The sequence below is a fragment of the Harpia harpyja genome, chromosome 7 (assembly GCF_026419915.1).
Source record: "Harpia harpyja isolate bHarHar1 chromosome 7, bHarHar1 primary haplotype, whole genome shotgun sequence".
Taxonomy (NCBI): Eukaryota; Metazoa; Chordata; class Aves; order Accipitriformes; family Accipitridae; genus Harpia; species Harpia harpyja.
Window position 1 is genome coordinate 2,802,814 of NC_068946.1, and position 27,159 is coordinate 2,829,972.

Below are 27,159 nucleotides of genomic sequence, written 5' to 3' on the forward strand. Positions count from 1 at the left end.
TCATGGAAATTTCATAGGCATTGTCTACACAAGGAAGTTCTACCATTAGCTTGGGTGCTCTTTTTTGTGCGAGCTGAAATGGCAGTACTGACAAAAGGAGCTTGTGAAACTAATTTGGTTAAATCAGTACAACTTCTTTTGTGTAGATGAGATGTACAAGTATAAAAGCACTTTTCTTTGGTTTATAATATTGTCTGTCTTTGCCCCAGTTGAGAACAGAAAGAGCAATGCTTCTGAGTGGTGAGCATTACTGATCTCAGTAAAAGATGCACATACTCAGGAACTCCTTGACAGACTTTATACCAAAAGGTGGAGCTTGGACGGTGGGCCAGAGGGATCTTCCGTTCAGTGGAATTAGTCCTATGTTGGAACTAGTCGTATGTATTGGTTGGTCCTAAATCTAGAATGATCTAAAGAGGTTTCAGATATCTCAGAAATGAGGCATATTTAGATTTCTTTTTTTGGACCAATCTTCTTGCGGAACAGTGAACTCCCAATAACATCTGATTAGTTCTGTTGGTACTATATTTTCTGACAGCCTGGGCTTGACTGTCTTCTCAGATTTGTTTTTACTGTGCAGGACTTAGTAAAAGGAATAGCCATGACATAAAGCTGGTATAAGGAGAGAACAGATCCCTAATGCATTATGTAACGATGGGCTTAGATCCTCAAATTCATTTCATTTAACACGCAAGCTATAAAGGCAGAAATAGACGTGCCTGTCTCATTTCAGCTACCAAATCCATCCAAATAGACATGTTCATTGCCAAATTTTTATTCAGTTTTCAATAAGAAGAATTAGCTATATATGTTTGTAACATATATTGCACGCAGTATTATTATAACATCGAACAAGCTTTCAACCATTGAAAGTGTTTTAAGCTGCTGTAATAAAGAGGGCATGAGGGAGTTGCTTCAGATTTTTTTTTAAATGAAAATATTCTCAGAGACTTTCAATAAGCTTTTTGTTATCTATTCTGCTTCATGGACAAATATGCAGGGGTGCTGTTTTCCTCCTAATGTGAAGTGCTTTCTTAGGTTAATGACTCTGAGTATTTACAATCAGAGCAATCATTTTAAGGGTTTTGTTGTACCAACAGTAGAAGCCTCATTGAGTTAAATTGGTTTCGCTACATTATCTATTGGATTAGCAAACTGGTTAAGAACTGATGTGAGAGCTTTTACTTTAACTTGGATAAATGCTTTCATTTTTACCCAGAAACAGGACAGACATTTCTGTATATTAACCTCTTAATAGTGCTGTCACTGCCAGCATTACTTTCAAACAAATCATGCAGTGTCTTGCTCTTCTTCATCTTGTGCTTTCTGATTCTTTTCAACCTCTTGAGGCAGCAACAGCTATTTTTTAACATAAATACAGTAGTCTGCATAAGTGCCCCACAGAAAGCACTCATGAATACAGAATGGTACTTTCTCTTCTGTTGTCAAGACCAAAGCAGAGTTTTACAAGCCCTTGGGCACTGAATAGCCAGGATTTCATTATGGAATGAAATCTCTGAGGTTATTTTGAGTTTCCTTCTAATGCATTTTATCTTCCAGTTCAATAGTTAGAATGTCTATTTTGTCCATTTATAGAAGCTCCAATTTCTGTATATCTACATTTTATTAACACTTCACATTTAGAATGATTACATTAACACATATCCCACTCTTTTTCTCACAGACATTCCAGTCCATAGAACAGTAATCCAAATTGCTGAAAGGAATACAAATGCTTTCAGGTACAGCACAGAAAAAGTGCCTTCTGATCTGTCACATACTTTCTTTCCTTGTGCGCCCCCCCCTCCTTTACACTAGTACAACCCATCCAACGTTAGCATTCAATTGACATCGAATTTAGTTTATTTCTGTTTATTAAGGCCATCATGAAATGTTGAGCAGGGCATTGTCTTTAGATGTTAATACATCTAAAGCATTAATGTCTGATGATTTTTAAGTATGATGATTTTAAATGAAAAAAAAAATGTATAGCACACGCAAAAGTGCAGAAGATTCAAATTTATGCAAAATTCCAATCATTACACCATACTCCTGTACTGAAGTTTCTCCTTAAAAGAGTTTGAATGGCATCTGACTTTTCTATTTCTGGCTCTGGAAACAGATTTAAGAAAATCCCACTCTTCGTGATGGAGGTGTTTTGTCTTGTGCTACTCATGCAAGTGCAGTAACAGTAGCTGAAACACCTGTTCTCCCCTCTGAGTCACCTTGTTCCTGGAATGGACACAATTGCCATATGTATGCTCACAGTGCACACTTCTGACTGCCTGCGATGTTTTGAGATTTTTTTTTTTCCCCTCCTTTATTTATGCTTCTGTCTACAACATTGTGATAGTCTAGCATTCTGGCTTTGGGGTTTTTTTGAGGAAAAGATCGCTGCCACCTTTTACTTTGATCAGTCACAACCGAGCTGTGCACCTTGAAGATCTGCAGTCAAACTACAGAAAAAATTGATTGAATATATCTTTTGAAGAAATCAGCAGGGCATGCAGCCTATGACTCTCCCAGATGGAGAAGCAACTAATTTTGTCCAATAACCCCATGTGATTACTCAGTTGGCTTCAGTGTAAGGAGTTATGTCAGGTGCACAATTACAAACTATTACTGCTGAAGTAATTAGATTAGACATTGCCTTTGTAATATATGCAGCCGCCTTCTTGCTAATTACTCTAAATAACCAGCCACTGCACACTAGAGGGACTAGGTCAATGCTTTGTTCTCTGCTCTTTAATAACTTTAATTCCAAAATCATGGATTATTTTCTTATGATTTACACTTCACAGGAACTTGCTGCAAGTATTTCTTCAACTGGATTTAGTCAATAATTTCACTCTTAGCAGCTGACCCTGACAGGCAGTGTAATAAACCAATAGCTAGAGAAACCAGCGGCATACCAAAAGGTTAGACTCTGCTTTCACAGCAGTAGTTAATCTACTGATTTTAAACCAAAGATTATTTCTGATTTATGCAAGCATAACAGAGAAGAATAAGGCACTGTGGCCTTTCTAAAGGGTGTAGTACTGTTGTGGTGATACTGTTCAAAGTGCTGAGCAGAAAATTTCAGACTTGCCTACCATCTTGCCTTGCCTATGAAAGTGCATCATCCAAGAGTTACATTTAAACTTGTGAGACCAGACAAGATTTAGGTCAGGTGTAAACTGAAAAAGCTCAGTTTTAAGCTGAAAGGAGAGGTAGAAAGGGGACTTAAGATATGTCAAGGCCCTGACCCACGATCGTGGAAAAACAACTTAGTAAGGAAAAGGCATTGTAAAGTCTTGCTTCTGCTGTTTGTATTCCACTCTGCACTTAATCATTATATAAAACAGTAAGAATGATTCAGAAGAGAGCAGGAGGGGTTGAACTTCCTTGGGGAGAAAGTGATTATGACCAAAAATGCACTTCAAAAAAAGTGGTGTATTTATGTATTGTAGCATTTCATCAACATCAGGAACGAACACCAAGAAAAATAAAATGGAAACGGGAGAAGCAGGAGGAGAAAGAGAAGCCTGATTACCTGCATATATTGAAGGAGATGCAGAATTTCATTACCTTTCTGGATAAGGTGAAAGTTGAGTGATACTTTGCTTTAATTCAGTATGTGAGAGTCTCAGAACTATGGTAAATAGCACCACATAAGTACTAGTTGGATGCACTTACCTAGTTGGAGCATAAGTTTCTGTCTCTCCTGAAGGGTTTTTCTTCTGTAAACCTCAAAGATACAGGAAAGAAATCAGTATCATTATATCAATTTTGCAGATGATGCAGTGAAATGATTTAACTAAGATTCCCCAACAAGTCAGTGGCAAGATCTTGGAGCAGAATCCTGGTGTCTCAGTCCAAGGCTAGACTGGTGATAACTTTGTGGAACAATTATAGCTTGAAGTCAGTTTGCGCTTTCCAGCACACTGTTGGCAGACAGTTCTTCCATTATAACAGAAACTAAAGATTGAGGTGAACCTAAGCCTGACTTACGATGGGAGTGTATTTTCTATTATAGCTCAGTTCAGGATCATTATTTTTTCTTCAAAGCATTCTCTTACTTCAGTGATATTCAACAAATCTTATTTTAAGTTATAAATGTGTGTTAAAATGCTCTATCTTTCAGTGCTAGTCATATGAAATCAAACCATACATCACAGATAAGTAATGCAGGAGGAATGTGCGCATACTCCACTGTGATCAAATGCTTGTTTCATCCTTATGGCAACTGCGACTATTAATCATGAGCCACTATGTTCAAGATCCCCATCTTCAAAGCCCAGTGCAGCTCTTCTCTTATCTACATATTTTGGCTTGTTTAATCTCGTACCTCCGCATGCTCCCTTCCATCATAGCTTTCAGCCACTTGCTTTGCTTCCTTCTTTCCCTCCTTCTCTCATTTCATATTTTCTTTTGTGTCGGTCTCTATATTTAAAACAATCTCTCACTTTCAAGGCAACAAAATTCTCCAAAAAAAAATTCCCTTTTGAAGTATCTTACATTGGTTTCCTACACTAACAATATTTCAGTTGTCCTAATCCGTATCCCAATATATTTACTGTGGAGGTTTTTAGAGATTAATTGTGAAACTTGTGTTTGTTGTGAATACTGCATTCGTTTGCTGAGTTCACTGGAATTATTTACAGAACAAAGTGTTATTTTGCATTATTTGGGTGAGAGGATCTAGTCCTGAATTAAGGAGTGTGTATGAGTACCCACAAATTTCATTGTCAAATAACGGAAGTGAAGAGGCCTAACATATTAGGTCAGCCTCTGAATAAAACGGCAAAAATATCCAAAGCAAATGAGTAACTTAAAGCCAGTTATCACATTTTTTAACTTTACTCAGCTATTTAGGGACAGATGCAAAAAGGATATTTTCAGAGGCACACATGGTAGACTGTCACTGAAAATTAAAAGAACAAATTCTAAAGTCCTTCCTGAAAATGAAGTCTGAGTTCCTTCATTATCAAGCACTTTTAAAATTTTCCCCAATCCAACATAGGAAGCCTGAGCTTTCCCTGTGTTTCTAAATCACTTTTATCTATTTTGGGGCCTGTTAAACTAATAAACATTACTGTGTTTAAGTGTTTAAACTTTCATTAGCTTAGATCTTAAATGTAATACAGTCATTATTAACAATTCAGTAGAATTTTATGTAGTATATTTTATTTCATGCTATGACTAAGAGCATTGAAATGTTTTCAATATTTTATCCAAGACAAATAATAATATAAGAAAAAGCCTCCACTCCTCTCTATTCCCTTTTACTTTGTCCATGAGATTTTTATGATTAAAAACTCCAACTTTACCACTACTATTAAACCTAGACCATCCCACAGAAGGCCAGATGCAGAAAATCACTCATGTGGAAGTGAGGAATTAGCTCTTCCATTACAAAAAAGGAAATGATCTGAGTGTGAAAAGCCAAATCTTCATTACTGATCAACCCTTAAAGTGGAGGAAAAACATGGTAATTTAAGACTTAACCTTTTGCTGCAAATATGTACATATGAAAAATTATCTCATGGTAATACAGGAAATAAGGAGCTGGGATTGTTTGGCAGAGTACAGTTACTACTGTGTCAAATCAGTAATAAATTGCTGCTTTTAGTAGGAATTGATAGCAGGACTTTCTTGACTTTAGAAACGTCTCGAGCTCATTGGGAAATGTTTTGAGAAGAGATGGATCAATACAGTTTCAGCAAGGGCCTTTTAGTCCGTAGGTATTGTTCAATTTGTAGCTCTTCACATGAATTTTTTTTTTTTTTTTTTACATTGTGTATGCAACCCAGTATATAACATTGACTGCTGCAAAGGCTGCTGGGAACACGGCTCTGGCATATATATCAATGGTATCAGCATCAATGGGCTTAAAGAGGGACTTCAGACCACTCTTTTTATCCAGTTTCATTACTTGCTGCAGTTTTGTCTCTCCAGTTTCTATTTCTATTGTGCCATATGATCCAGGCAGGCTTCTGGGAATTCGGTGCTGCCTATGGGAAATGGCCAGTTCCTGGTTCACACCAGCTATGGAAAGGGAAAACAGAACAATGGCATTCTTCACGTTTATCTGCAAAGGAAAGAGGAGAACCTATAACAGCAATTTATAGGGCAAAGGTAGTGTACTTCATCCAAGCTAGCCATGATACTGACATGGTGAAATACTTAAGAGATCCGTAAGTGCTGAATGGTATTCATCACTTGCTTTGGCAGAAGGACCGCTGAAAGACCCTGTGCTACCACGTCTAAATTCTGGGTATAATTTTACATGCTCTGAATGACCGAGGCACCATTGAGACAAGCAGGTTTAGCCCTCCTGCCTGGAAATAACTGACTGACTTCAAGGAGACAGTTATCCCATTGTGTGGCCAAAGCCAATAGGCAGTTCTCAGGCTCTTGTCAAAGCTGAGAGAATGTGGAGGTGGGACAGAAAATGAATATGGATCAGTCATATCCGCTACAGCTTAATAAAATGAAGTAATAATAATCATAAATAATACCCAAGGTGCCAGAGAGTTCAAAAATATGTAGGCCTGGACTACAAATTGTGAATTGTAAAAAAAGAAAAAAGTTTCTTAATCAATTCACTCTGCTTCACCACTAACATGCATGTATGGACATGAAGAAAGCAGCAAAGTGCATCTGGAGTTCCTGGAATAAATTCCACTTATGGACTCCTTTGTTCAGTTTCACTGGGCTTCATTGCTACATAATTTATATCCATGCTAATTATATCTGTATTTACATTATGCAGCTTGGGTGTAAAAAAATGTAATCTCCAGGGGACAACATTGAAGACTACAGGCCTAGTTTTTGTTTTGCTAACAGCATTTTATTATGCTGTAGCAGAGCTAAAAGAGTCTTAGCAGAAGCAGCTACTAAAGAATACCTTCTGAGAAAAGGCCTTTCTTCCCCATCTTATGTAATACCGACATAATAACTTTGCCCTGACCCTACAGGAGCAACTCAGGGTTAGCGTACCTTACATTGAGGACTGGACAAATATCAAAGAGTCTAAATATATTCTCAAAGGGCAAGATGTACAAATCTGGCTCAAGACATGCTTCAAGACATGCCTTCCCTCTCTTCTTACTCGTTCTCTCTTATCCTCCATTTCCTATCTTAAATACAGCAACAAACCATGTAAGAATATGTTGTCTTTAGTGCTAACCATATTCAAGGGGAAATTAGCAATTGCGTTTGGTTGCTTGTCATATTAAGGTGACAAAAGAATTAACCAGGAATTTTTTTTTTTTTTTCAAAAGGGGTAGAAGAATTTGCTTCCATAGTAGAAAAAGGTCATGATGCAGGGTGATTGCTTTTGCAAAGTTACTCACAGTATTATGCTTACTGACCTCTCCACTCTGCCTTCTTGCCTTTATCTTGTTCTTTTGCTTTTTCATGTAGTCAGCATTGAAATGTGCAAATGCATATTCTACCAGTGCAGCGAAGACAAACACATAGCAAATCCAGAAGTAAACATCAAGCGCCTTGATGGCAGATGCTCGTGGAAGCGAAGATCGGGCACTGACCATCAGTGTAGTCATAGTAAGAACAGTAGTTATACCTGCAGTGTAGTGTGAGAAATTTTACTTTAGGTTTCACAGTACACACTATAATAAGTGTATTTACTAATCTGAAGCCGAGGAATATTTTCACAGTAGAAGCCCCTTAATATCGTGGCTTCTGATTTTCAAAACAGGGGAGCTTGTAAAAAACTGCATTTGTATGACTAAGGCAGCTTTGAACATGTTATCCTTGGTTTTGTTCTAGATCAGGACAAACAAAACCAGACAACTTAACCCTCAAAAACTTTTCCATCTGGACTTGCAACCCTCACTTAGGCAAACGGATCCACAAGCTCTAGGAACATTTTTTTGTCACTGTCCCACTTCCTTCAAATCAATTCTTTCATACATCTGCCTCGTTCACTATTACTTTTAACCGTCTTTAGGTGTTTTTTTTCTGTTCTTTACTGAGGCAGCTGCTCTGATAGCATGACACAAATTAAAACATGAGGGAAGTTTTTTCAAGGACCATCTCCTCTGCAAATGTAAACATAGTATTCACAAATGCACCTTCATGGAAAATGAGCATTATTAGAGAGCATAACTACAACTTCAGCATGCCTTTCCCTGTTAGTTCCCCAAACTATCTGTTTTACCTAATGACACCCTGGCAGGCACAGCTGACTGACTGATCCAGAAGGATACCCATGACATGGCCACTAGTAAGATAGAAGGAACATAAGACTGAATGATGTAAACTCCTCGATTTCGCCGAAGGTGGAAGTGGAGACTGAGCCTGGGAAACTGACCTGCTGGAAAAAAGAGCAGACAAAGAAAGATTCTGAGTGTGTGAATTACAGTTAAACTGATATTCAAAATAACATTTCCTATAATGAGAGAGATCTACATTCTTAAACATCTTTTGGACAAGGATCATAAAAAGCTTTTTTGAATGTTGTTCAGTTAGTCTTCATAAACCCTGCACGAGGTACTGCAGTTCTCATCAGCTAAGAATAGGTCAAATGATTTGTCTCAGGTCATATCAATGCCAGATCTGAAAATAAAATCATGAGTCTTCTCAAATAACAGTATTGCTTCAAAATGTGTACTGTCTTATCATCTGCTGTAGAAAGTCCTCCAGATACTAAATTTAGATTTTTTAAAAGGCCAAGTTAATTTCAAACTCAAAAAAGAGCTTAGAGGAGATGTGCAGCATAAATGAGAATCTGAATACATGAAAGAGGATGAAAAATCAGCAGGAAAGAAATGACTCCAATCTTTTACAAACATTGCAATAAACCCAATGATACGCATACACACCACTGACTTCTACTGGATAGAATTAGCATGATCTGACTGTACGTCATAAGCCTCATAACATCAGGGCGAATGGAAATTTTTCTTCATCCAAAATTGTAAATTAGGTCAAGAAAATGTGAGCTATACCTCAAGTGTTTTTTATCGAGTGCTGACTGGCTGCTCCATGGAGTATTTTGTCAAACATACAGAGCTAAAGGACAAAATATGCTACAGTGGCTGCCTGAAGGCTCAGCAAAGGTTGGCATTTTTTGCAAGTGTAAGCTAAGGAAAACTCTTATCAGAAACCTGACGTGTTCTTAAATCAGTTACTTAAGAAGAGGGATTTTCTATTATAGATATAGGAGGTTTCCCTAGGCAGGAAGAAGTCTGATACTGTCCCTGAACTGAAGACAGATCCTGTTACCAGATTTGAAGTTCATCATTTCTGTTGTGAACTGATAATTGGTAATTGTGAATTGAGCAAGCTGCAGCTTATCCAGCCCATGGATTTCCTCCTGGTTTTCTGACCAGTGGTAGACGATGTCCTCTGAAGAGTAGCCATCTGCCAAAAGAAAGCTGAATAAACACAACGTTTGAGGAAGAAATTAAGAACTTTAGAGGACTCATAGTGCAAGTCCTCTAATTCCTCTGCTACGCTGATTTTCATCGGTCCCATCGCAAACATGCTGTGATTCCGTCTGGATAATTCACTGTCCTGGCAACATCACTGTTGCCAGTGTCACACTGGGGTAGCTTTCCTACAGGGAGAATAACCCAAGCTGATTCACACTGACTAGCAATATGTGGTATGGCACAATGCACTTCAGTGTCATGAGAAATATCCAAATTATCTCTCAAAAAGCTCATTTGCATACTCACTTAAGTAGAGTAACTGTTACTGTAGCTCTCAAACTAGCCAACTTACCCCTGCACTGTGCTTGGATTTCAGAGTCACAGAAATTTCTGACTGTAAAAGAAAATGTCTACCAAATCTAATCTATCTATAGCTAACCTACTGAAGACAGATCAGAGTGTAATTCTGTACTGCAAGTCTATCTCCAAGTTCGTACATTGATTTTATGAGACAGGTACTCTGTACCAGTCAGGCAGTGTTGGAGTAACTTTCCTTTCTCAGGGATTCCCCCACTGACCTCAAAAGGTATGCGTCCGGTCGGCTCTGTATCTCCCCTTGCAAGCCCTACAGTGCTTTTACAAATGGACACTGCATGAAGGTAAAGTATACAGCTGATTTGTTCATACGAATCCCCACTCGTGGAAACAACTGTTAGGGCCCCCCCCAGGCTTAAAGTAGTTTAATAAGAAAACGAAGCCTGTGCAAACTGCCTATGCAGTGTTTTTCTGTCAGTTCTCCTCCTAACAGCTTTTGAACTTCCTCAATATTTTCAAACCAAAATGACAAAAAGGTAAAGGTTTCAAAGATGCAAGATTCTTGAAAGTTTTGTAAGAAGTGGTGTGTAGAGAACAGAAAATCAAATTTGTGCATCCAGTTAGAGAACAGCAGTATAACTGAGACCTATGTCCATTGTGAGATGCACCAGCTAGCTTGACAATCACCACGTGTAACAGCCTATTAGTGACTGCAGTTTGGCATGGGTGGCAGCTGGAAGATAACTGCTAGGGAGAGGTGCAAGGCACCAGGGACATGAGAGAAGGCGGGGGATATGTATGAGGGAATTTATGTAATACGCAGATCCATAGGAAATTGATCTTTGCTAGTTTTGCTGTTAACGGACAACTTGCCACTAAACCATTTGTTTAAAGAGGCTTTATTTCTACATGTTTGTTTCACTGAAATCAAAACCCTCAAATTCAATTAAAAAATTCAACCACCACCAAAACTCCCTGCAGAACTTGCTGGGAGAGAGAACTGATTGCTGGTTCACTGTCTGCTGCCTCTGCATTTGGTGATTACATAAGTAAAACTGTAGATTGCTATTTTTGACGGGATAAAATGGTATTGTGGTTAATTGCCTAGAAAACAAAGTCAGTGCTATAGAAGAAAAAGAGAAACTTGCATCAATAGGCCAGTGGATCTGCTCAGAAATTGCTATTCACAAATCTCTGGAACCCTCAGGACCTGTAGACTCCTTGATATAAAAACCACAAAAGGCCAGATTCATTACCATTGATCGGGTGGCCCCTGCTTGTGTCAGTGGTGAATTTCATTCAAAAGTATTAATGCTCATGGGAATTACATGCTGATCATAGATAAAATACAGGTTGGACAAAATATAAATTCATTCTTCACCCTCCTTTGTGAGTACAAATGAATTTAAGCCAATCCATCCATTATTCTGACGGATTTCTGTGTAACAGATACAGGAATGCCTAGGCAAGATAAACAGCTATGTAAGGGTTAGTCACAATGCCACTCATTAAAAGCAGGGAATTCTTTCTTTTTCCTGTTTTCTTATAAAGAAAAAATAGCACATCAAATTTTGCCTGTGGGCTTCTCTACTTATTCTCACTGGATTTGATGCAAACCTCAGTAATGCTAGTGATTGTTACAATTCCACTAGGTTTTACATCAAGCACAAAGTTCCAGACATCTGTCAGCAGGACTGTAGGTTGTTCATCTTCACTGAATTAAATCCTATAGTTTTGAATTGGATCAGAGCTGAACTGGTATTGAAAAGTCCATAGTTTAATGCCCAACACGGAGAATGAACAGATTCAGGTTTGTGCCCTTCATTTCTAAATCCTTATATTTCATTGACTAAAGCAGAATCATTTCAGCAAACTCCAGCAAGTTAAGTACCACATATGCAGACTTTAAACAAAATACAGATTACATGAAATGCTGTACTCAGCCCTTACAGCTCTCCAAATCCAACATGCATTCTTGCTCATCCATTGGATACTTGGAAAGGTCCATGTCACAGGCCACTGTTGAGGTAATCCTGTTCCAAGCAATGTGAACACCAGTTAGTTGCATTCAGATAGAGCCTTTTCCTCAGAACTCAAAAGACTAAATGGAAAACTTTGAAACCTTAATACTAATACAGGAAACTGTTTTCAAAATCCTTATGGCTATTGCCTTAGTACTAAGTCTGTGGTAAATCCAAAGGTGGGGTGAAATTGAAAGGTCAAATGACTTGTCTAATGTCAGAGGACACTTTAGCTACTTCTGATGATAAAAAGGACTTTTCTGAGTCAAATCTACTCCCTTCTGCTGTCCCCAAGATCACTACTATTACCTTAAGGGTGACTGGACTTACAGTTTCAAAGGTGCACGCTCATAATTTTTTAGAACATTACACAATTAACTTTAAATATAGTTACTGAGTTCTAGCCAGAACACTCTTCCAAAGTGAGGAAATACTACTTTCTCTGTTTGAAAGATGGGGAAGTTGAGCCTAAATCAGGCTCATAGTTCCCTTGGAAAATAGTGAGAGAGTGGAGAATGGAATCTTTGCTCTGTATTCAGCATCTCCTTGCCTGGTGACCAAATAGTTATGAGGTGCTTATCTCCCGTTAAGGACATTCTGAAAGCAATCAGTGATTATGCAGTGGAAAATGTGTTAGTCTTGCCAAAGATACCTTCCTGGCAGTGTAATCGTTGTAAAGCAAAGGAATCTCTGGTAGGAGTCACCAGTACTTTCTTCCGTTTTAAATTAATAATTATTTTAGGAACTCACCCTAGGAAAACTGAGTGATTAGTTTATAGTCTGTTCAAAAAGTTAATACATGATGGAGTACACTTGCACTCTTTCTCACTCACCTGATGCTGTATAAAATGACTCCATCTGGCTGGAGCCTGATAAGTTTGTTTTCCACAGTCACATCATGGAACCAGGCAGACTTGGCATTTACTATGAAAGTATCTGGCAACCAGAGCTTGTCCACAAACCGGCTGTCTAAGCCCAAAGTTTCATTGGTGTGGTTGTAAGACAGACGGTCATCTCGCCAGCTCTGGTGCAAAAATACCGTCATGGTATATTCCTATGACAAGAGAAATCCCAATTAAAAAGTGATGCTAAACAAACACAATGATAACGTCTTGGGACTTGGTCAAAAATCATTGTATTAGCCTAGAAATGTATTAACTGCGTCCAGTGCAAATAAGTATTTTTATACTCAGTGAACCAAAGAGCTGCCCAAGGTTTTTAATTTCTGTCATATGCTCCTACCATGGATAAACCCAAGATATCAAAAAGTGATCAATGTCAGTGTTATATATAACATGTTGCAAGATTTGCATGTCTTAATGAAGAAATCAGTTTATGTATCTCTATAAGTACAACTTTTGTTTTTGAAGGTTTTTTAAAGCAAAACTAAAAAATCAGGTAAAGTTATGCATCTGTAATGAAGGGAAAGGATGGAGGGAAAGTCAAACTTTTGCTTTTAAATTTAAATCTACTGTGTTCAGAAATGCAGTTAATCCATGCCTATGCTTGTTTATGTGACTTGTAAGTTGTTATACTCCAGTGCTTTATTAGAAGGTCTTTAAACAAAAAAGAGGAGCATCTCACAACCAATCATTCCCTTAGCTTCTTTTCAGAAGTATCTGTGGTGAAAAGGAATTTGAGCAGAAGTTGGTGTTAATACTTAAAATTAGGCTTTCTGTTAGTGAGTGCTGCACAAGTAGTGAGTCTTACTACAACCTTGCTAACTCTAGTAAGAAATCTCAGTGACTTATACATGGCTAGATTCTTGTAATTGCCAATGTCTGCCGAAAGAGACTCTGCCTGTGTCTTAAAATACAATGTTTGTTCTTTGCAATATCTTCTTGTGGTAATTTCTCCACTCCAAACATGTTGGGGATCAGCTGTCTCTCTATTTAGTTAGTTTTCTACACTTCCTGTCCTTGCAACATACATTCACAACTTGGTAGGTTTAACTGATAACGTACCATGTTCACTTCTGAGATGTGGTCAATGCTGGCTACTTCAATTGCAAGAGCAACATTAACAGGAGGACCTGAGAAAAAATGTTTGAATGGGGTGATTTACATCATCATAGTACCTATAAAAATATCAATGACCCAAGACTGTTAATTCTTTCATACAGAGTGAATTCATAAAAGTGTTTTTCCGTGATAAAGTACACTTTCCAAGTAAAATCTACCGTAAAGCAAGAGGTTTAAATCTTTTACAGATTGCATCCTCAATTTCCAACAGAACACCTCGCTTCAGTGATAAAAGATATGAGATATAATCACAACTACTGAAAATTATGGAATCCTTTCTGGAAACCACATTATCAGGTTTAAGACAGCATGACTTGAAGCAAATGCAGAAATTATTGCCATTTAATGTAATCCAAAATTCCTTCTACTTGGATATCAGTGACATAAGAATTGTATCAGCAAGAAGACTGCATTGCTAATTTGGTTGTACAGTCTGTCTTTTTTCAAAATCAAGCAATTGTTGATTGTTATTATTTCCAGTATACAACTAACAGATAATCACAACCTTTTAATCATGTAGAGAATGAAGTTTACATAAACATCAGAGGGTAGAAGAATTGTAAGAAACAAAAGAGTCATCATTCTCAAAGTCTCACCTCCAATCCCAGGCCTGAAATTACGTGCATACCCTTTCATTAAATCATCCAGGTTGGGTAACCAGGATATTTCGATGTTGGAACCTATGTAATCTCCGATGTCATTCATAGCTCTAGGTAAAGAGAATAAGTATCTTTTAAAACTTGGCCATGTTTACAAACAGAAGAATAACAGAAAATGGAAGACATTGACTTCTTTTACACCAGAGACCACCTACGGTATAATCAGCTATATTGGTAATTTAGTGGAAAAATACTGTATATAGATAGGAAAAGCATTTCAGATATTTCGGTTTCAATCACAACATATTTCAGGCAAGACTATGGCCTCTTTCTGAAATACAAGCACATACCCTTTTAAAGTTTTTTCTTTAAAAAAAAAATAAGTAGGGAAAAAAAGATTTAGAAATGTAAAGAAGGCACCAGGGAAAACAAGATACTTTGTATACTGCATAAAATGCATCTGTGGATCCTGAAATGCAGCTATCTGGGTAGCAGGGCACAGCAGCTGTGACAGCTCCTAGTACCACAATGGAACAGCTGAGATCAAGAAGGCTGCTATATTGTCAAATGTGACGCGAAAACAGTAAAAATTACACAGCTGGAATTTGGATTTAACATCTTCGATACTGTGAAAAGTACCCTTGAGCCTCAGAAATATGAAAAGCAATGCTAATACAAGGTGTACAAACACCTGAAAACTGCAAAGGTATGGTCAAAAAGGAGATCTTGCTTTAAAAGTGAACAGCTGAAAGCACGGAAGCACTACAGGGGGCATCCCCACGGCCCCAGCCTGGCACAGAACTCCCCGTGGGCCGCACCCGAACCTCGGCGGGAGCGGGCTGTGGTGCTGGAACTCAGGAGGGGCTGTCTGTAATGCCCCGGTGGTTCTCCTTCATTCTGAGCCAAAGAGGTGGTTGCCTACAGTCCAGGCATCTCAGGAGCCTCCAGAAACCTCAGGAGGGGCTGATGGTTCTGCAGTGTGAGATACTGCCCATAGTGGTGAGCCTGAAGGATTTGGCCATTGTCCTGGAACCTGTGGTGTGGTCCACAATCCTAGAAATGTAGGGGCAAGAGTTCTGACTATGGTCCTGCATTTGGGGCCATTCTTGTCCACGGTCTTGAGCGGCAAGTGAGGTAGATGTAATTGCTGGAGGTGACTTATTGATATGTCCACCCCTTAAGGGAAGGTAAATCTCCAGGGTGGAATGCAGTGGATATGCAAGGAATCTGCTCCATAATAATTCCCTAAGCAACATAACCTGCAACGTTAGATGTTAGCAACACCAGGGGAGCTTGGTATGCTAACTCTACGAGGAACAACACAGAGGGTGGAGCGGAGTGGAGACACCGCGGCCAGGCTCTGTGATACCACCATAGGGATGGGAACTGGATGATACTATGGAACTGATAAACTGCATAATTGTTAGCCCGAGCCAGCTCTGAAACAGCAGTTATTCATTTTCTGTCAAAATCATGTCCTCTGGGTGAACTTTGCTCATTATAATATCATTATAATACCAAAACACACCCCCATCCCAAAGGCTACCCTCCTTCAAGGTACGACCACCCCTCACTGAGCATGCGCTCTGAATTTCTCTAGCTTATACCTTTAAAATTAAAGCGAGGAGATTTTATACCAATCATAATAAAGGTATGTATGACTAGAGTCACTCAAGCTCCCCCTAAAAACAAGAAAATAGTATAAAATGGCTTAAGAGAGGAGGAATGCTGGGGAAGATACCATTGCAGACAAGTCAGGAGGACGTCGCTGACTCCTGGGATCAGTCAACAGGCTGATGCCTATTGGGCGAGATTCAAGCCCTCGGTTACACCGAGTGCTTCCCCGGGAAACTTAGAAATCTCTATAGAGTTATTCCACAATTGAACGCATTTGTAGTTGGCTGTATTATTCATATTGTTGGTACTTGCACGTGCTTTGCAGACATTGTATTTATCACCAGCAATCCAAAAGAATCTGCACTTCTGTTGCTTTAATAAACTGTACTATTTATTAATCTTGCCGTGAGAGTTCTCATTGAACGCGACCAAACTTCTTAGGCCTCAGCAGTGTCAAGCTATGCATTTGTGTGGGTTTAGGAGCCTGTTTAGCAAGGTTTCCTGTCAGCAAGAAGCTAAGGAAGTCCTTGCTCCCAAATAAATTTCTGATGTAGAATATGCAGCTTTGAATTTGGAAAATGAGGTGTTGAATTCATCATTGGCCTTTGAGAGGAAGACAGGAGAAAAACTAGGAATCTGAGTTGATAAACTTGTGAGTGAGAATAATCATCTTAACTATTGGAAAGGGTGAATCAGCTCTTAGATAAAACCTGATTACAAATATTGCTTTTCAAAATCTAAAATTACTGTTGTGAACTTTATTCAACGGTGAATGAATCTCAGGCTGCTATTATAATCTCTTTAGATATAAACCGTTGACCAAGTCTGAGACTAGGAGTTGATTCAGCAGCACCTAGACTCCGACAGGAGTTTAGAAAGCAAGGGCGTCTCCTCTGAACCTCGTGACTCAATGGGAGGGTCTCCCCTACCCTTCTACATTCCCGATCTCTGTACGAATCACAAGAAATCAACTATAACTTGATTTTTCTTTGTATGTTTCTCTTTTACCCTATTGCGTCTTTGGTCTCTGTATACATAATTTGACTTTGACTCTAACTTAATTTTCCTTTGTACGTTTCATCCATGTATTAAGCAATAGAGTGAACCTTGCCATCGAATTCTGTGAAGTCACACTTTTATAAATTCCTATTGGATCAGTTTTGCTAATACCCTTGAAGGTGATTCTTTAAGCGGTCCAAACCACTCCTTTTTGCGACAGGTAGGTATCCATAGCACTGAAATGTCTCTGTCGCACTCCACCTTCCCACGGGTTCCCCAGAGTTTTGGGCGTATAGGGATGGTTCCGTCATGCTGGGAGGGCCCCAGCTCACCTGTTTGTGCTGTTTTGCACTTGCCAGCATCAGGCAGTGTGGGTGTTTGGCCATCTGTCCTCAGGACACTGTCAGGAGTGTGGGATGCCATAATGCAGGCATCCTTTTGTAGTCACTCTTGGGACCTGAGTGAGCCACCAAACAGGCAGTAGGTTTTGTTTGGGAGGTAATGTGTTGCTGTCAGATTTGTGCAGCATGCCACAGTCCCCCTCCCAGAAATAAAGCTCCATCTCTAAGGTGCTAGGCATATGCTTCTTTCTGATCCAGTGATGCTCCTTGAAGACATTAGCACAGTTTCTTGTTGCCATTTTCCACCACCCGGCAGATGCCAGCCCCTCAACCCTCCTGGTACAAGCAGTCATGTGGATATCCATAATCTCTTATAAACAAAGACAAGATAGTATTGTCTTCATTAACTGTTTAAACTGAGCTGGCAGACTTCATCTGAAGATCTGTGCCTGCTCACGTAATTCCTCTTGCCAGCACTATGATTGACATGACAGGAATAGATAAATGAAAGACTGTGACAACGTCTACCACAACTATTTGCAAAGAGAAAAATTGCCAGTGGTTTGACAGGGCCTGTATCTGAATGCAAGTACTGTATAAAAACAGTCTGAGCACTGTTTCAGCATCTTCCACTAAGCCCAGCAACAAATATGGCATTTGAGAGATACATATCACTAGGAACGGAAAAGAAACTCATTAAACAGCGATGAAAGGCTGCAAAATAATATACCATAAACATATTCTACCTTGGTACTTACATAACTTTCCTAGAGTGTCCATGAGACATTGACCCACATAAAGCACATTTTTTCTCTCCAAAATATGCCCATCTGGGCATTCAGCTCAGCACATCCAGTTACTGCTAGCACAGCAGCAGAGTATCCTACAATAACCAACTCTTCTTCTCACAGGGGACTGAAAGAAAAATCTTTGATTGCCCTGATCATAAAATTCTTGCCCCACATGTGTGGAGTCAATTATATAAGGAAGGAGTTGTGGGATTACAATGTATAAATGTAAGTTCTGAGCAGCAAAGACACAGAAAACTTGCACTGACAGAGTTGCCAAAGCTTAAGTGACCTTAAAGCATAAGTATGCTGCTCCAAATTGAAACTGCATTAGTTCATGGCAAAATCTTAAAATTGTGTATATATATTAAATTGCATTTGTAATGTTTCCTTGCCATGAGCACACTGCTGTATGTTAGTCTCAAATGACTCTCTCAGGTATTTCTCGGGTTCCTGTATCTCTTCTGAGTAAGGATCTTAACATAATTGATTTAGACAAGGGCTTTGAAGATTTATAACAGATGTTGACAGAGTTTTTTCCTTCTTTATTGGGTCTCATCAACTATATAAACACTTCTTTCTATCAGACTGCTGTTTCCTATGTGCTGCTCTTTCAGTCATCTAACTGTCGGTATTGACTTCAATGAAATTACAGTTTCGTAATACTTGGCAAGATCCAGATGCTAAGGTCAGGCTTTTTTCTGCAATACTATCAAACATTGAAGTTCAGAAATTCTTTCATCTATTTTCTTTTACATTCACTACCCTATTTCTGGAGATGCTAAGGCTATCAGTTAATACAGAAAACAAATAATTTTTTAAGTTCAGGCCTTGGCAGATTAGAGAATGTGAGACTGTGTTGAAATGTTTAAATGTGAGACTATGTTTAAAAATGTACTTATTTGTAACTTCTACGGCTCAGCCATAGATAAGTAATGGTATTCCTAATCAGTAAAATATCTGAGCTCCTTTTATAGGTAAAGAATCGTACTTTAAGACTTTATGTAATTAGAGTAAATAACTAGAATACACCTGAATTACTATATGTGCCTAAAATCTCTTTGCCTTTTCAGTAGAAGGTAGTGCTTTTCCACTCCTGTTGCTAAAACTGCAGCCAAGTTCTGTAAAGTGTTTTGAAAACAATACTCAAGTCAAAAGGTGACTACACAGTAGTGACCTATCTTGTGTGCCTGATCTGTGAGGATGGGAGAATCTAGCTTATGCTTCCTACATATACAATAGCATGAAAGTGCTAGGTACAAGTCGTTGTAAAATTAGAACACCACGTATATTTATGAGTACTCAACCTGAGAAAAATAATAAAACTGAATTCTGCTGCTCCCCTTTCACAGTAGGTATTGCTACTTGCGTGCATCAAGAACTCATCCCCAGATAACTAACATAATCAGTCACTTGCTATAAAAGAAGTAATGTCACTATAAGAACTGCCAGGAGCCTCATCTTTTTTGAAAAAGCATTTACAGTATGCAGCAGTTATCCTGTGTCAATATTCTATTTTAATGGAATTAAGGAGAGCCATAGAGCTAAAAGGAAGTTAAAATGACGCAAGTTGGGTTAAAAACTGTGGGCTGTAGCTTGCCATGTGTTTTAAGCAAATTACAATCTAGAGGGAGTTTTACTTAAATATCCATGACACAATTAAAAAGAATCTTGTTTCTATTATTAATAAAGCCTTAGGGTCAGATCATCAGTGTAACAAATGTGTTGAAGTTAGTGGAGCTATATGCACTTAATACCACTGGGGGTTATTAAAATATTACTGCTGAAATAATTTTATGGCTAGATTTACTTTGTTGATGTTTATACTACTGGTTCATTTTTAAATTTCTTTGAAATAGGCAACAAAATTACTCTTACTCAGTTACTGCCATTCTCACACACTAGCATGCTGCTCACAGAATGGCTCCTAGATACTCAAAGAGAATATGTGAATCAGAATAACCTACAGTTTCATTTACAAACAGTTATCACTGAGTTACCAAAAGCTTTTGCTAATATTAGGCTGTTTCCATGCTGATGATTAAGGGACTAGAGCATCTCTCATATGAGGAAAAGCTGAGAGAGCTGGGACTGTTTAGCCTGGAGAAGAGAAGGCTTGGGGAGGATCTTATCAACGTATATCAATACAGGAAGGGAGGGTGTAAAGAAGGCAGAGCCGGGCTCTTTGCAGTGGTGCCCAGCGACAGGACCAGAGGCAATGAGCACAAACTGAAACACAGGATGTTCTGCTTGAACATCAGCAAACACTTGTTTACTGGAGGATGACCGAGCTCTGGGACAGATTGCTGAGAGAGGTTGTGGTCTCCCTCCTTGGCGATATTTAAATGCCGTCTGAACATGGTCCTGGGCCATGAACTGGCTCTGGGTGGCCCTGCTTGAGCAGCGGGTTGGATCAGATGACCTCCAGAGGTCCTTTCCAACCTTAGCCATTCTGTGAACCTCTATTGTACCGTTAAACTACCCACTGATAACTTTAAACAGCAATGTTCTTCAAATTACATTTTGTTAGACTGACATGGAGGCTGATGGAGCAAGGGAAATAATACAGACATAAGAACTAATGTAGCAGGGGCTGTACGCTTGGGTGTATGATTCAGCATGGTGCAAACGAGTCCAAGCTCTGCTTGTGTCAGTCTGATCTGTGCTCTTTAGGTCTAAAGTCATCCAGGTACTCCAGCATAGTAGAAATCTCCTGTTCCACTCTTTTTTTATCCCTCAAGAATATTAAGGGAGAGGTGAAATAACAAACTCAAGAACATTATTCTACCTGTAAAACTTTCATTTCTTTTTTTATCTGATGAAGACAAAAGTGTGAATATTAACAGATAGTATAGCAGTCCTCAGTCAAAAATGATGACTTTGGAAAGCAGACCTTTATTTTCATGGAACTTTACAGGCCAGTTTGTGATAACTCCTTTGAGCCATTCCTCTAGACTTTTGCACATGGGATCCAGTGCTTAAGTTAACATGAAGGACAGTTGGAGAATCTCATTCATCCTTGATAAGTAGTTGGGATTATATATGGCCTAAAATATTATTCATTTATTGTACCTGAAAAAGGAAGACCAGCATAGAAAAGACACATTGGAAAGGATTAACTTTTCATAGTGTAAGCAGTAAAGATGAAAAGAAAGGAAACTACTATTAGTTGATTCAGCAAGTTCACTTCTTGACGTAAGCTGCTGTAAAGCTTGTTTTAGTAAGAAAAGGACTTGGTAAAATTAAGCTATTGATTTGTAAAATACACAGAGCATAACAGCTCATCAAAAAGCTTATCTTCACTTTGCACCAGGCCAGAGTGGGGTGCCTAGCTGACTGAATAGCAACATAGTCATGTGTACTAATATCACTCTGGAAGTTGTTCCCAAATCTAAAGCTGAAGAAGATAGTTTTCCATCCACACTCTGACTCTGTACACATCTCATTTCAAGCAGATATTCTGGAGAATATATTTGCATCTGTCCATATGTGGAGTTCAAGCATTGTGAGAACTTCCACAGAACTCGTCAGCAGTAGAAAACAAATTGCTGCTGTTTAAAATATGAAAAGAATAGTTAGTTGTCTTGCACACTAGACAAAGGGGAGAGGAAATCACCATTGATAAACCTGGCAAAACTATGAAGTTCTTCTTTGCCTAACAAAACTGTCCCTGACGCAGGTTAGGGAGAGCAACTACAAGCAATTAATCTCAAATGACAAAGAAATACATCTCTTTCAGAGCTAAGTACTATCAGTTCTAGATTAAAAAGTACATATATCCCCAAATCCTTTCTGTCCAAGCTGACATCTTTCTCTGAGCTGCTGCAGGACCATTGCATTCTACTAATGTGGAGTGATCTTGAGGAGAAGCATCAATCAACTTGGACAGCGCATCTTGTCAGGCAAGTGAGGTATTAGCCTGTCTTCACTCTTCCAGAACACTGCTTGAAAACGGTTGCTAGAAATTTATCACTATTACTAGAAAAAATCTGGCAAGTATTTAAATTACACCAAGGAAAGAGGCAATCTATATGTTCTGTGTGAATGAGTGCACTACAGCAGCTGAACAAGAGGTAACGTTAGCAATACTATTTTGGCACAGCAGTGCCAAAAGCTCTAGCAGCAGTGCAAAAAGCTTAGCAGCATCTTTAAGTCAGTGGCCAATGAGATACTGATTTTAAGTCCCACTTGGAGGGAGAGTGCACTAACCTTTTGACAAACATGTATAGCAGTAACATGTGGAAAATCACTTTTTGCATCTCCTGTTTCTTCTTTAAATCTGCTAACCTGATTCTTTTTAGGACTATGACATAGTTGTTATATCAATCTTTTAAGCTGGTAGATGGAAATACTGGTTTGACTGATACTGAGGACTGGGATGGAGTACATTTCATTTTCTTTGAGATAATCTTTTGGGGGCAAATGTCCCAGATGTCACTGCCACTCAAGAAAACTTTTCCTTTGGAAAAAGACAAGGAATATCCTGCAAGGTCAGTGAACAATCTGGCTTCTGTCAAAGTCCAGGATTATCCAGAGCAGTATGTGTATCCTTCCCATCTGCCATTCCTGACTCTAAGTGAAGCTCACTGTAAATATGTTTCGTATTTTGAAATGTAATTGAAAAAGCATTAGGCTTAATTCATGGCAACCTTTTGAACATAAAAGCCCTTATTTTCTCTCTGTGAGTTTTAAGCTGCAGAAAATGGACCATTCTTTGCTTATATTCACGTGTTAAAGCTGCTCTGTTTCTATGAATAGCAGTAAAAGGCTGGGGGAGACACACAACAGAAGGACAATTCTATGCAAATGTATAAAAGTCATTTAACATAGTAGAATCTTAAATATAAAAGATACACCTATTTTTAATTAGAGAATTAAAATCTCTTCCAGTAAAGAATTAGAAGTACGGACATACACCCCAAAACTCCTATCAATATACTCTTTCCCTGCGCAAATGAAGAAATATTTCACTAAGTGTCTTTCAGCAGATGATCTCATTCACTATGACACATTTATTATTGCAGCATCCACAGCATATCAAACTCTGATAAAATAATGGAAGCTACAGTCTTTGCCCCAAAGAGCTGTCAATCATATGAATGCCAAATTTCTTGCCACTAATCACTGCCTCAAGCAGACCACAAAATACTACTTTTTAAAAGTGTTTACCTGAAAACAGCACTGGCGTAAGTAGGATGTGCTGACTTAGGTTGAATTTGGCTCATTCACTTCAGTCAAATAGCACACATGACAGAGAAATTGCTTCAAATACAGCCCTCTAAAGCACCCTGAAAGGATATTCAAAAATGCTGTGAGGAAGCAGGCTACATGTATTCCCCACTTCCCTCCTCTGCCAAACCTTAACATTATTTTAATAGGTAGTTTTGCCTTTGGGAAGTCTTATGTCATACCAGTGAGTTCAGAACTTGCTGAAATGTTCTTCCTTTTTTGAATACGTTTTTGCTTACACCTGTCAATATACGGTCCATAGAACTCCCAAGCAGAGAACTTAGTGGTGTTGGGTGGCCTCTGTCATTGTAACCATGGATCACGTTACATTCAGAAAACAAAATCAGAGCAATAAAATGTAGCTATTGGCAGTTTTGCCCATTGTTATAAAACCACAGTATTAATAAAATACTGCTCTTCATAAAAGCATCTCTTACCAAAAATAATTATATGTAATATCACATTACAGAACTCCAGGGAAGAAGAATAAGGAAGTTAATGTGCTTCTTGGGCCCTTACAAGGGGAATTATTTCATAGGTCATCTGTGTGTGAGTGATTTTACTGATGCAAGGACAAAATTCTGTTTTCGTTCTCTTTAACTAATCGAAAGTACATGTGTAAGCAAGGTTACTCACTTTTTATAAGATTAAACCATGTTCTGCCATAGCCATGCTAAATCCTGCATCTTCAGAAAACTGTTGTACTAAACAGAGCAGCTTTCTTTGACCATTGAATGTCTTACACTTTAGCATATTTGGAAAACCACTACAAACTGAACAGTTGGAATTTCACAAGCCAGAATTTGCCTTGCCTTACTCTCTGCCATGCGTATATATATATTTCTAACAAACAGCTCATCACTATTGTGTAACTGGGAGAAGAAAGTCAAGTAACTAGGTAATTAATCCAAATATAAAATAATTTATCCAACAAATTATAGGTTGCACATATCTTGGCAGTTGCTGTGCCTAGAAACAGACCTTGAAGACAGAGGCTGAGAAGGCTGACTCTTCCTTATAATTCTTTTTTTTCTTTTATACTCAAACACCACTTTTCAACTAAAATGCTTAATGCTAGCCCAAGAGCAGACAGAGAAACAGGATCATTGAAATTATGGGCAAGATCTTGATGCCCTTAGGTTATAAGCAGTATTTTCTCTGCCTTCACTGTAATACTGGATTGCTTCAGAGCATGAGGGTGTCAGGATCTGACCCTGGATAACAGATTCAAGGTCATAAGATAAATCATTATGTCAGTCCTGAATAAGAGCAGTTGACTTGACACTTCCTGTAATGCAAGATCCTTTTCCTTCCCAGTGAAAAAATCAGATTGCACTAATTAATTCCAAAAACTGTAACAGCAATGTTATGTCTTACTACAATTATCACTTTGCCTCTTATACTCCTCTGAAGCTATTAATAATGTCTATAAAGTAGAAGCAGGAAGACCCCTTTAATACCACAGCCATCTCTGCTGTGGATGATGTAGGCATGTTTTTACATGCGGCAAGTTCTTTTTTACTCCCCCTTCTATTTTCATTGCATAATCATGGCAAGCCTTCTCCACATGCAGCCTCCAGATCTGTAGAGAATATATAGAGAACATAGCTGGTTGCCTAGCTAACACCTTCAGAATAAATGCGACTGAGACTTGCAAACATATATCTTTACAATTTCTTATTTTAAAAAATGGTTGGCGTTCTTCAAACGTTTTTTCTAAGATCTCTGCCAGTCTCTTCCTCTTATCTCAAGTTCAGAACACTTAATGAACCCATTAGAAAGGAGTGCCTGTATTTTGGGATTTTTAATTGTACCTATGGAGGCCCTAAGCAAAGATGTTCAGTTAGTACCCCACTGGTTGTGCTGGGTTTTATGGAAGAGTTTCATGTTCAAGCAGGCCCCCTACAGAGCTGTTTAAGGGGATGAGGCTGCGCTGGGATGTGCAGTGCCATTACAAAAAGTGTTTGCCCCCAATTTAGAGTAAGTGCCCCCAGGAAAAGGCTTCCACAGGCATCCTGTTAAAAACACACCCCTTCATTAACCCAAGAAACTGCTGCTCAACTGGCTGAAGTGCATCCTCTGCTAGGAAAGGAAGAAAAAAAAGGATGGGGCACACTGAGGAAACTCTTCAGTCAGGACCCCTTTTTCTACTGAACACTCACTCAAAGCAGTGGTAGCCCGTAAATGGAGAGCATCCCTGGGCAAAAGTGGGAGTGGGAGCTACAGGCAGACCTGGCATTTTCACCCCAGCCACACCGAAAGAACGGCTGTCTAAGGCCAGCCTAAGAAAGAACCATAAGGCGTCTTCTTACCTGATACACCTGTGCTGTTGGGTGCACAGTAGAACCAAGGCAGGAAAAACCCAGGTAAGAAATTCCATTTTACTCCCATACATTAGACAGTGGCACACAAAACCCAGGTTCCCTGGCTCTCTTGGCAGCTCCAAATCTCCAGTAGCGTTGCCATCCTTGCTTGCCGGGCTAAGTTGAGGATGAGTTTAAAGCAATGTATTGTTGCTCAGCAGCAGCAACAGCCCCCACAATCTCTACAGTGCCCGGGAGCCATGCAGGCAGCCTGAAATACGGAGCAGGTAGCCGGGCAACTCTCTCTCCTTCTCGGTGGGATGGCACCTCGGCTGGGCTCCGCCGGTTCAAGCCCCCCCCCCGCTCCGCTGCCCTGCTTTGGCAAACCTCCTCTGCCGCTTTCAGAAGCGCCCGGCTCTTCCTCCGGCCGGTCCGCCCGGGTGCAAGGCTGGTTGCCGAAAATAACCTCCCATCAAACGATAGCTTAGTCCCACCGAGCGCGGGTGGGAGCAAAGTAGAAGCGCTCCGGAGATACTAGACCCGTCCTGGGCAAATCATCCCAGGGAGGAGGAGGAGAAGAGGAGGAGGAGGAGGAGGAGGAAGGAGCTGCCGCCCGAGCTAAGGGCAAAGGCGATCCAGCCGTAGAGGAGGTTTGCTCGGCACGGCAAAGGGCATGCGAACGGCAGGAACGGAGTGCCGCTGGGTGCTGGGAGCACGCTGCCACCTCCCCCCGCCCCCCCGTTCCGTTCCGTTCCTCCCCGCGCAAATCCCGGCTGCACAAGTCTGGGGCGAGCGCAGCTGCAGCCCGTCTTCGAGCAGCTTTCCAAGGGAAGAGGGAATAGGAATAGGGGGGAAGTGCCACCTCCTCGCTGTTTAAAAGCTGTCCCAGGCTGGCGGTACGAACCCGAAAGAGGCAGGGCCAAGGTTTTACAAACTTCTGCCTCGTCGCTCTCAGCTTCCTAAGGGGCTTCTCTAAAGTGAAACGCTTCAGGTTACTTCGGCGAGCCCGGAGCTGTGAAACTGCGTTTGCAGTCCTCCATCCCAGGGTTGCTCGGGGGCTGACATCGTTAGCGCTCAATAACGCCGTGCACGTTTCCACCTTTTGTGCCTTGCAAACTCTCGGAGACCTCTGCTCGCTCTAAAGGAACGGGACTCACCGCAGGAGGGTCAGTAGGGAACCCGGCCAGAAGGCTTTTCGGGAGTTTGGTTTCATCTTGACTTGCAGGTCAAACTCGATTTTCTCCTCCATATTCGCTCTTTTCTTCTCTCCTCCGCCGCCTCCTCTGCTTTTTGGTGCTGTTCAATCTAGATGACAATTTTAAAACCAACCCACAAAGGAAACACTCTGAAGGAGACATTTTAAAGAAATTATATCATAAAGCAAAAATGAATGTGCAGACACCTTAATCAAATGAAAGGATGCACCTGGGGTAAAGTGTTCGATTTATCTTTTCGTATGCTTAATTTTGTATTACTATCTAATACCAATATTTCAAACGGCAACTAAGGGGTGGTGGGTGAGGGGACTAACAGCCCCGTGGGATCT

General features: G+C 39.7%; 1 protein-coding gene across 4 annotated transcripts; it reads right to left on the reverse strand.

Annotated features, from left to right (window-relative positions):
* Positions 1-1,605: 1,605 nt before the first annotated feature.
* On the reverse strand, positions 1,606-26,918 carry GABRD (gamma-aminobutyric acid type A receptor subunit delta). Of its 4 annotated transcripts, XM_052792168.1 has the most exons (10): positions 25,623-26,350; positions 23,251-23,369; positions 14,334-14,446; positions 13,681-13,748; positions 12,550-12,770; positions 11,646-11,728; positions 9,232-9,369; positions 8,165-8,320; positions 7,356-7,567; positions 1,606-6,070 (listed from the first exon to the last, which is right to left on the reverse strand). In XM_052792168.1, exons 2-10 carry the CDS (start codon positions 23,304-23,306, stop codon positions 5,771-5,773), a joined length of 1,347 nt encoding a protein of 448 aa, XP_052648128.1. In that variant the 5' UTR covers positions 23,307-23,369; positions 25,623-26,350; the 3' UTR covers positions 1,606-5,770. The 4 variants fall into 4 exon arrangements, with proteins under 4 accessions (XP_052648128.1, XP_052648126.1, XP_052648125.1 ...); XM_052792166.1 differs by lacking the exons at positions 23,251-23,369; positions 25,623-26,350 and adding an exon at positions 26,771-26,918 and having other exon boundaries at positions 8,165-8,317; XM_052792165.1 differs by lacking the exons at positions 23,251-23,369; positions 25,623-26,350 and adding an exon at positions 26,771-26,918.
* Between the last annotated feature and the right edge of the window lie 241 nt (positions 26,919-27,159).

Bases quoted from the DNA above. Each gene is read 5' to 3' on its own strand.
- GABRD (XM_052792165.1), bottom strand. From the start codon at position 26,862: ATGGAGGAGAAAATCGAGTTTGACCTGCAAGTCAAGATGAAACCAAAC. The intron at 14,447-26,770 runs GTGAGTCCCGTT...CTCTTTACCTAG, and splicing joins TCCCTACTGACCCTCCTGCG to AGCTATGAATGACATCGGAG. The intron at 7,568-8,164 runs GTAAAACAGATA...ACTACACTGCAG, and splicing joins GCCTGCCAGGGTGTCATTAG to GTATAACTACTGTTCTTACT.